This window comes from Anguilla anguilla, chromosome 18 (assembly GCF_013347855.1).
Source record: "Anguilla anguilla isolate fAngAng1 chromosome 18, fAngAng1.pri, whole genome shotgun sequence".
Lineage (NCBI taxonomy): Eukaryota > Metazoa > Chordata > Actinopteri > Anguilliformes > Anguillidae > Anguilla > Anguilla anguilla.
This window is the reverse complement of record NC_049218.1, coordinates 8,532,898-8,543,357: the sequence shown is the minus strand read 5'-3', so window position 1 is coordinate 8,543,357 and position 10,460 is coordinate 8,532,898. Positions and strand designations below refer to the sequence as shown.

Sequence of the window (10,460 nt, the reverse complement as noted above, 5' to 3'; positions counted from 1 at the left end):
ACTACGTCAGTGTGAAATGTACTCTATCAGAGTTGGTATGACACTAACCATGTTGGTGTGCACCCAGGCTATTTGTTTTATCAACATTAAATTTACTAACCGTGATTTTCATATGGAATGCTGAAAATAAATCCACTGCTATTCTGAATAGCATTTCATTTGTTGTTGATGAAACAGCTACCTTAGTGTCAACATCTTGTTAAATGCACAGTGTCACCAGATGCATTCAATTCCACAATGGAGGCGTGCATTAATGGTGATAATTAAAACTGTGATTAAATGATTAAATGTGTTGTTCTCTAAATAGATAGGATATTTTGGCACTACTGCTGCCATAGTTACAGTAATTGGCACAGCTAAGTTAATCGCTTTTTGTGGGCTGACCACAACAATAGGCTGACAATGCTGATGAGTTCCAATAATAAAAGGTGGCCAAGTTCGCTGCACTGCTCCTTTGTACCTTCAAAAAGCACCACCTAACTACTTCTTCAGTTGTGGCGTTCCGGTGTTCGCTCTCAGGCAGGAATCACGTGTGCATTCCCAGAAAGCTCACTAGTTCTGAGTAATTCCCAGAACATACTAGTGAAAGGCCAACCCGGTGCGGAAAAAAGCATGTAAAACTTTTATTTATTTAACTAATTTCAACTGGATATGCTGTCTGTATTTAATGATTATTTCAACTGTCATATTTTACATGACATTATTTTTACACCACAGTCAATTAGCAGACTCAGAGCAAATTACAGAATTGGTGAACATCAGTGCTAGTCTCAGGAATACAAATGTGTGATATCACCAACAAGGTACAGAAGGCCCATTTGTAATAAATAAGTCTAAACTGATTTTTGAAATTCCTTTTTAGTTCCCGAATTGCCATTGATGGGTGAGTCACTGCATACAATCACCCTGCACATGCATCAATTGTAAAGCGCTTTGGATAAAAGCGCTATATAAATGCAGTCCATTTACCATTTACCATTACATGCACGCATGATTTCTTTATCAGATTTCTTTTAGCCTTTTTTGTTATTTTATTATGCTCGTGTGAAATAAATGACTAAATTCAATACCGCAACCAAAAACTAACCATTGAGCATTCACACACTCAGGGATTCACTGGAAAAAAGATTTCCCATGACGTTTGGAAAACATTTTTATTATCCCGGATATGATTTTGAAAGTGTTTTTGTGAGGGGGTGGGGTGGGGTATGGTTAAACGTATACTTTGTGGACAAGTTCCACTTTGATTTTACAGAATCACCAGCACGGCGAGTGTTCGAATCCCGATATAATCATTTCGTTGAGTCACACGGCGATTTCTCGCGCTTGCTATCTCTTAACACTCTGCTGATTGGTTGCATTACTGCAGTAGAGGTTCACGGGATAGCAAGATGGCCGCGGCCGTTTGAAAACGGTGCTGTCTACTCTTATTTCTCTAAATCATTCAATTTGCCCGGCTATTGTTGTTTTATGTTTCAGTTATATAGTATACTAAGTGTGACCAACAGAACGACCCCACATAAAGACAAGGACTCCGAGAGCCATCCATAGACTATTCGTTATTAACAGGTTCGTACAGCATCATCTCGCAATAGCTAAACTAGCTAGTTAGCAATACTTGTAGTCAGCTTATATTTGCTTACTAGCTGTTTACACCATGGCTGACAAATGAGGCGTTTATGAACTTGCTAGTAAGCTACACTCTATTTCGACCAAATCTCACCTCACTTATTGGCTAACCTGATTGTATATTCACATGGATCTCACCCTAACTATCAAGCTAGCTATCTTTTCAAGTCTGATGTTTGCAGTGTCCCGTAAGCAAAGTTGTATTCTCACTGGCACAACTGATGGAAGTGGTATGCCGATTATGTAAACACATTGCTACCTCGTTATGCACATGTATCTTACCTCCCCTACAAAGACTACAGCTAGCTAGCTATCTTTTAAATTTGAGATTTGCAGTGTGCAGCTAGCGAAGGTGTATTCTGATTGACACAACTGATGGAAGTATAATGCCGACTATGTATTCACATTGCTAGCTCGTTATGCTAGTGTAACTAGAAGGGAAACTGTCAAACTTGCGCGAATGTGCGAACAGCAGTACCTTGCACCGGGCGCCTGTGTTTGTGTGCGCGGCACTGCGCGCTGCTCGACACCCTACGCACGCGCAGCTGCACAAGCCCAGCTTGGTAACGCTATATTATTAACATTAAATGCGAGTGGTTAACTTTCTAACGTAACGTATTTATCTGTAGATAGCTAGACATATATCTAGCTTAGTGTATGCTCTTCTTCTCTGTTAACAACAATTTATCAGTCATCGAATCGGTCTCCACATAATCTTCATTTCATTGAAGACTAGCTAGTTAGCTAGCTAGCAAAATGACATCTCTTGAAGACAACAAGCCAGAAGCAATTGCGAGCTAACGTAGTGTTTCCAATTACCTGTTCATATGCACGTATTTTGGCTTTTTCTGAACGGGAAAACATAAGCTTTTAAATCTAACACTGCAGTCCGTGATTAGCTGCATTGCCTCTTGCATAGTCTTGCATGGTCTTCCGTCTACTTCGTCTTCTTTCCCCCACAGAAATAATGCTGATATCTGGAACTCATGTCGAACGTCTATGAAGAGAGAGCCACAATGATAGCCGCAGGGGAATTGCAGTCCTTTGTTCCGTTCGGCCGTGAGCACTGCAAGAACCACCCGAATGCAGTGAACCTGCAGCTGCGCCAGCTGCAGCCGGCCTCAGAGCTGTGGTCCTCGGACGGGGCGGCCGGGCTGGTGGGGTCACTCCAAGAAGTTACGTTGCAGGAAAGGGAGAAGGTAACGGCCGAAGCATCCTCCTTTCTGCTCGGTTTTTATCGTTTGTCTTTGAAATTTGGTTTCGGCAGTTCAGTGGATAATGTAATTGTCAGTTTCTGTGACAGATGTGTATTGATACAGGTACTCCCCAGGGAATTCATCTAAAATCCCAGATCTAGACATTCATTTTGGTCTGATCTGAGGGTTTGAGTAAAACATGGACTTGAATCTGGACCTCCGAAAAGATGAAAGATTGTGCACCACAATGATAACGAATTGTGCTTACTACCGTGCATATATGTTTAAATTTTTTTGGTTGCCATTGTGTGGGCGGTTGGCTGTATGCATTTGAGAAAGGGAAAATGGCTTAGTGCTTACCAATTTTATCTCCTGGTGGCGCACTGCCATTATACCACTGAGCAAAGGCACTTAACCTGAATTACTTCAGTAAATAACCAGTTGCATAAATTATATGTAAGGCATTCTGGATAAGGGTGTCCTATGACTACATAAGTAATTTGATGTGGCCTATTTAAGGTAACAGCCCCCCTGAAAAATAGACAATTTGCTGTTCCATGTAAATGGTGTTTGGGCACAGAGTCAGTTTTGCTTGCATGTCACCCATAGTATTACCAGCATGTTAAAGACAGGCAAAATCAGTAGCGCCATTACACAGACAGGCTGGCCAGGTTGAAGCCAGAAACTTGAGCGAGGTGCTGTCTGAAAGCATCATACCTAAGTTTCAGACTGCGGGACTGTTGCTTGTCCGCTATCGGGCTTCAGATGTAACATCACATTCCCATCGAACGATGGATGATAGCATCTGGAACAAGCTAGTTGTGATGACCACACCCTTTCCCGTGACCACGCCCCCTTTCCCCACAGCTGGCCCAACGAGAACCAGAGAGATTGAAAGGGTCAAAAGTGTTGGCTTGTGGCTCTGAGGAGGCACAGCTGGAACATCGGCTACGCCCGTAGGTGGGGGTAGGAAGGCGGGACGCACCGGAACTGTCTCCTGGCGATGGAAATGCGGCTAACGCCTCTCCATCTTTCCCAGGAGTGGTGGGACCTGAGGAAAGGTGCCGGGGGAGACAACGATGAAGCCGAGTACGAGGAGGAGCTCTACGTGGCAGGGAACATGGTGATCTGGAGCCGGGGTACCAAGAGCCAAGCCTCGTACGTGTACAAGGCCTTCACCGTGGACAGTCCGGTCCAGCAGGTAGGAGCGGAACCTTCCAGAAGTGCAGCTGTTCTCTGAGGAGAAGAGCAGCCTGTTGTGATTATCTTTACTGTTTTTAGTAGTGCCTGTTTGTGGGACAGGCACTTTCTGTACGGACTATTTTACTGTTCATAATAAAATGTACCTTTTTTGCTTGTTTAATTAATCCTTCCAGGCTTTGTGGTGTAACTTCGGTGTGCCTCAGAACAAAAAGGGTGGTCAGTATTCTTTTGAGATACTTCTTTAAAATATCCAGGTACTTTACTTCAACATATTAAAAGCAGCAGCTATTTTATTTATGTATGCACGAGCAAAAGCGAAATGTTCGTTGTTTACTTGTAAAAATGGCTGTTTCAGAGCAAGATGTTGTGGAGCAAACGGTGTGCATCGTCCAGAGCACCTGCGTGAATGTTCACAGCATGAGTGGGAAAGACTTCATTTCCCCACTGCCTTTTCAGGTGAGTCCCTCCTTCAGGTGTGGTTGCTATGGTCCCTCCGTTGAGTGTGGTTGCTATGGTCTCCCGTTTTGGAGTGGTAGCTCTGGTCCCTCCATTGGGAGTGGTTACTATGGTCCCTCCTTTGATTGTCGTTGCTGTGGTTGCTCCTTCAGGTGTGGTTGCTATGCGAACAGCTTGGTCAGAAAGGAGGTGCTACAGGGGTCACATGTTCCAAAGATGGCTGCAGGATTTTCCATTTGCTCACTCAAAGCCATTTGTCAGTTATGTTTTAAAATCAGAGTGCGTAAAGCAGCAGAGCTTAGTGTAACCATGTTTGCTTAAGCCTTATAAAATGTTTTTTGTTTTATGTACTCTTTCTGGAAATTTTGCAGAATATGCTCAAATGTATTTATGTATTTTAATGTCTGTGAGAGGTTGAGATCAACGCTATTTCAGTGTTTGAATAATTTATCCAGAGTGATGTTTGTTTTGGATGATAGGAAGACTGAGCTGGCAACCTAATTTGTTTTGAAAATGTTATGAAAATGTGATGGTTCAGTCTTTTTTCAGCTCATGATTGGTTGTCAGTGTTGTACTAATATAATGTACTTTTTTCACTGAAAAGGTTTGTGTGTATATATAACATACTTGTCACAAAACATTTGTGCCACATTGTCTAATTTGGGAAAACACAAGGCGATTTTGGCCGGGTTTGCTTGTTATTAAATTCAATACTAAACAGCAGTAATGACAGTTTTGGCTCATTGACAGTTGACTAGAGAATTCTTTAGAATGAAAAATGCCTTAATGTACACACCGTAATTAACTGTTTTTGGCCAGACTGTATTTTTTATTTGTGGCATATAAATGTTTTTTAACCGGTGTCTCTGTTATGCAGGTTTCCACTCTGTGGCCGACGAAGTTTGGCCTCCTGTTTGAGCGCAAGAACCCGTCGTCCGACGTGCCCATGAGCCCCCCCAGGTACACGCGGCGCTTCTCTTTCTGTTCCGGTGAAACAGAAGGAGAATACACCACGCATACAGCGAAGGTAGCATTGTTTCTGCAATGAATGCGTCTAAGTTAAAACAAAGAAAACATGTCTTGGTGAACAGACGATGTGTCAGAAATCAGTGCTGTGGTCTCCAATCGACCAATACTAAATTCACCTGTAGTGGACAATATAAGAACTGTGTTACTATCATTCTGAAAAAACGTTGTAGTGCAATTGAATAGTGCAGGTTTTAATATAGCATATCGTAGTTGGGACTATATGTATATGTTGAATATAGCTATTGGGAAATGATGATTATGATGCCGTGAGGTCGTTAAAGTCTATGAGCTAGTGGTGGAGTGAGGGTTGGATGTTTGTGAACACTTTGGCTTTGTGAATCCCGCTTGTGTTGACTTGCGATCACAAATGGGCATTCCAAATCGGTGTAAAAATAATGATGGTGAAAATAATAATTTCAACGGCTGAAAGTGTGGTTCTGAGCTGTATGTCTGGAAAGGACTGAACTGCATCCTGGTTCCTGTGTTCTCAGGGAACCTCTGCCCACGGTCTTCAGCATGCTGCACCCTCTGGATGAGATCGCCCCTGTGGTCTGCAGGTCCACAGGTCAGGCCTTTCGTTTATTAAGAAAATAAAATAAACCTGCACTCTGAAAAATTCTACCTTGTTATTTTTTATTGAAAGCGACGTGACGTTTCAAGCCGACATGCTCTTCACCGGACGTCTGAGCTCACGTCACATCCTGTAATAAATTAATTTACTACAAGGGAACATACTGCAGTATGTGGATTTTTCTTTTTTTCTGATTTAGTGTCTTTACAGTTTTTATCCAGCACCTGCTGTGGGATGTGTGCTTTTTTGCATTTTCATTAGCCTTAATACCTTATGGTACTCTGAGCCTGACCAGGCTGCTCATATCCTTACTGCACTATGAGCCTGACCAGGCTGCTCATAACCTTACTGCACTATGAGCCTGACCAGGCTGCTCATAACCTTACTGCACTATGAGCCTGACCAGGCTGCTCATAACCTTACTGCACTATGAGCCCGACCAGGCTGCTCATAACCTTACTGCACTATGAGCCTGACCACGCTGCTCATAACCTTACAGTACTATGAGCCTGACCAGGCTGCTCATAACCTTATTGCTCTATGATTCTGACCGGTTTGCTCATGCCCGCAGGCCTTCTCGAAGCGCCCCGCGTGCAGTATGTCTCGGACAGCACCCTGAGGATCGTCTTCTCCAGCTGCGAGCCGTCCATCATCATGACCTACGACACGGTGCAGTGCGCCCACACGGTCTGGGCGCTGCGCAAAGTCACCAGCGAGGTGGGTCTTTCCCGAGCCCGCTTTGGCCTGGCTTGGCCCGGGTTGGGCCAGGTTCAGTCCGACTCGGCGTGGCCTGGTTCGGCCTGGCTCGGCCCGCTGGGCTCCTGGGAAAGATGGCAGTTTGGGGATCGTCATGCTCATGTTTATGTGAACGGCAGAAAGAAAGTGTAATTTTAGTTTTTTTTCCTGACCCGTCGCAGTGCTAACGCATAGCTTTGATTGCTATGGCTGTTCAGCTGACGTAATTAATATTCTCTTGTTGCTGTTTGTGCCGTAGGGAGGGCTTTTCTAGTGAAGAATAACTGCTAAGAAAACTAAGATGTTCAGAGAGATGTGATGCTTGCTGTGGATAGCTTGTTTTGAAAGTTGTCAAACAGGAGATTTTTTTGGAGTGAGACACTGCACAGTGCGTAGCCTCGCTGTGAATCTCTGTTAACCCCACACCTAACCGAAACAGGAGCAATCGATGGTGTTGAAGTGCCCAGAGCAGGTGGCCACGCCCCAGAACTTGATGGCCCCCAGCTTCCTCAACACTCACCTCCGCAACGTCTCCAAGATGGACTCCCCGGCTTCGCCCTTTCACAGCTACTCCCTGCACAGCCAGAACCGGATGACCTCGTCCCCAGGGCTGCACTCTCGCGCCCATTCCCCCACCATATCCAACATGGCCGCTCTCAGGTCAGCCCGCTCCCCGGCCATATCCAACATAGCCGCCTGTGTTCAGGTGTCATGTGTGAATGTGCGGACTTCGTGTTTGTGATGCTGGAGTTTTTATGTTCACAGCCGCGCCCACTCACCTGGCATGGCCACGCCCTCCTTCTCTGGGACCCAGCGCTTTAACATGTCCTGCCACTCCCCTCTGCCCCGAGGTCACAGCCTCCTGGCCTCGCCCAACAGCACGCTCAACGACTCTGTGGTCCTGCCCGAGATGGAGCCCATCGTCCCCGAGCTCTGCATCGAGCATCTCTGGGCCGAGAACGCCTCCAGCTGCAGGTCAGCCAGCCCTTTCCTGCTCCTCGCCACAGATCCTACACACTCACCAGATACTCCACTCCTACACCCCTTTCCTGCTCCTCGCCACAGATCCTACGCACTCTCCAGATACTCCACTCCTACACCTCTTTCCTGCTCCTCACCACAGATCCTACACACTCACCAGATACTCCACTCCTACACCCCTTTCCTGCTCCTCACCACAGATCCTACGCACTCTCCAGATACTCCACTCCTACACCTCTTTTCTGCTCCTCACCACAAATTCTACACACTCACCAGATTCTCCACTCCTGCTCCCCTTTCCCGATGTCATGATTAGGGTGATGTCCTGATTAGAGCGTGGTCCTGGACTGATGTCATGATTAGGGTGATGTCCTGATTAGAGTGTGTTCCTAATTGGAGTAATGTCATGATTAGGGTGATGTCATGATTAGAGCGTCGTCCTGGACTGATGTCATGATTAGGGAATGTTCCTGATTGGAGTAATGTCACGATTAGAGTTATGTTATGATTTGTGTGAGGTCCTGATCAGTGAGATTAAAGACTCATCCTGGTTCCACAGGGATAAGAGCTGCCAGGCCTCCAAGGTGTTCATCATATCAGACCTGTGTGACACCAAGTTCCTCTGCTTCCTGGTGGAGTCCCATCAGCAACTCAGGTGAGCAGAAGCACATTTCTGTCCTCTGTAGCCTTCCCAAGTTTCTATTGGCAGCCCAAATTTCTCACCTGTGTCCAATACATCATGAATGTACTGTATTTCAAGAAAAAGTTCTTGTAGTGTATTAAAGTCGCGGTTTGTATCAACTAGTCAATTTGATGCGATGGAAAACAGATATTAATCAGAATATGGAAACTCCAGCAATTGTCAAAAAAGACTGTACGCCCCACAGAGGTTAATGTACGTACGTACCTTTTGCATTGCAGGTGTGTGAAGTTCATTGAAAGCAATGACCAGAACCAGCTGATATTCGTCTCCGTCACCTCCATTCCCGCCAAAGACGCTGCCCCACTGGAGGTATGTCTTCATGTCCGGGCGGGATGGACAGCTGCTTCCGGAGTTTGGGGCGGATTTAGAACGAGAAGCCTTCTGTAGTGGACAGTGACTAGTACGCTGCATGAAAATATGAATCTAAAAAAAAAAAAAAAAGGATATATACCCAGCCTGAGAGCTTCTCCAGTGATTCATTGCTGTGTTCATTGATCTTTGTTAATTAGCTGCAGATTGAAAGTAATTGGGTGAAAAGATCACTCTTCTAATATCACCAATTACTGTCTATTTGTACCTAATACTCGCAGTTCTGACCATATTACGGTTGTGTTTTTCTACTATATGCTGCCTTTGAAGCATTATAATCTTCTCTTTATGCAGGTTGGATTTTGGGCAAATAAACAGCATTTAAAATTTTTTTTTATTTGGCTATACTTCGTAGATTTGCCCTTTAAAGAAAATGCTGAGGTGGTTTATTTACTCTGGCTGCTGAAGACTGTTGTGTTGAATCTGAAGTGTGTGTGTGTGAGTGATAACCACTTTGAATTTTTTGCCACAGAACATAGATGCCATGCTGGTGTTGGAAGCCAACGGAAGTCTTGTTTTGTACACCGGAGTCTCTAGGGTAAGTTCTTATACCTACTCAATTTGGTAATATGTTAGAATGGCTAAATACCTACTATGTTTGTTAATGTGTTAGCATTACTAAATACCTATTAGGTCTGGTAATGTCTTAACATAGCTAAGTAGCTGAAAGGATTGGTATTTTGTTAGCATAGTTAAGTAGCTACTAGGTCTGGTAATGCGCTAGAATAGCAAAATTTTGCTTTTTTTCTCATTGAAATCCATGCTAAGAATGTGCACAGAGCTGACCTTAGGGCGGCCATATTGGATATAGTTGGGGAGAGGGCTGACCTCTGGGCGGCCATGTTGGATACGTGCTCACCTGTGCACGTTCACAGAGGGGTAAGGGTTTGCTCTTGTCCTTCCTCGCGCAGGTGAGCAAGCTGTTTGTTCCGGGGGTGCTGGCTCCCTCCCTCAGCCTGTCGAACCCGATGCCGCACCCCAGCACCCCCGTGGACAGCGTCAGCACCCCCGCCAACGCGGCGAGCCGCCACATCAGCTGTCTGGACGAGGTGAGCTCCGTTTCTGCGTGTCCTGCTCAGGGTCGCGCTCGCCGTCCTGGGGTCAGAAAGTAAAAGTCCCGCCTCGTGTTTCTTCTGCACATGAACTCAGCCACCTGATTTCACTCAGCAGTTCTCCTGGCTGAGGCATTGTGCTAATTGTAAAATCCAGGTGATTGGAGCAAAATACTGGGGAGGGCTTTTCCTTTCCAAACCTGGATTTTACACCTCTGTTTCATGTCATATTCAATATAGAACTATAATAATCGAAATAATAAAACTATTTTTAGAGCAATTTCAGGCCTTAGCGTCATTGTTTTACATCTACACTGTAAAATATAGTGAAGCAAAAACTTAACAGAAGGGAAAAAGCCAGGGAAGGGTTGACTAACTGTTTAATTGCCATTACAAAATGGCCATCTGAGTGTACAGACATGAGCCCGGTTGAAAATTTGGGGTTTGAGTTGCGGAGGGACAGATACAGACCAACGGTTCTAAAGGATCTGGAAAGATACAGTTTGAAGGGTTAGGGCTAAAATAACCCCCCTTAG

General features: G+C 44.9%; 1 protein-coding gene across 2 annotated transcripts in view; it reads left to right on the top strand.

Moving 5' to 3' along the window:
- The first annotated feature begins 1,382 nt into the window (after positions 1-1,382).
- The window catches only part of anapc1 (anaphase promoting complex subunit 1), a 54,317-nt gene continuing 45,239 nt past the window's right edge, over positions 1,383-10,460 (top strand). For both annotated transcript variants that reach the window (XM_035400751.1, XM_035400750.1), the window contains exons 1-14: positions 1,383-1,569; positions 2,592-2,828; positions 3,865-4,026; positions 4,202-4,244; positions 4,384-4,484; positions 5,362-5,444; positions 6,005-6,078; positions 6,656-6,801; positions 7,259-7,479; positions 7,585-7,794; positions 8,360-8,455; positions 8,722-8,812; positions 9,345-9,410; positions 9,784-9,921. In XM_035400751.1, coding sequence (XP_035256642.1) covers positions 2,616-2,828; positions 3,865-4,026; positions 4,202-4,244; positions 4,384-4,484; positions 5,362-5,444; positions 6,005-6,078; positions 6,656-6,801; positions 7,259-7,479; positions 7,585-7,794; positions 8,360-8,455; positions 8,722-8,812; positions 9,345-9,410; positions 9,784-9,921 — 1,644 coding nt within the window. In that variant the 5' untranslated portion in view covers positions 1,383-1,569; positions 2,592-2,615. The remainder of the gene's footprint in view (positions 1,570-2,591; positions 2,829-3,864; positions 4,027-4,201; positions 4,245-4,383; positions 4,485-5,361; positions 5,445-6,004; positions 6,079-6,655; positions 6,802-7,258; positions 7,480-7,584; positions 7,795-8,359; positions 8,456-8,721; positions 8,813-9,344; positions 9,411-9,783; positions 9,922-10,460) is intronic.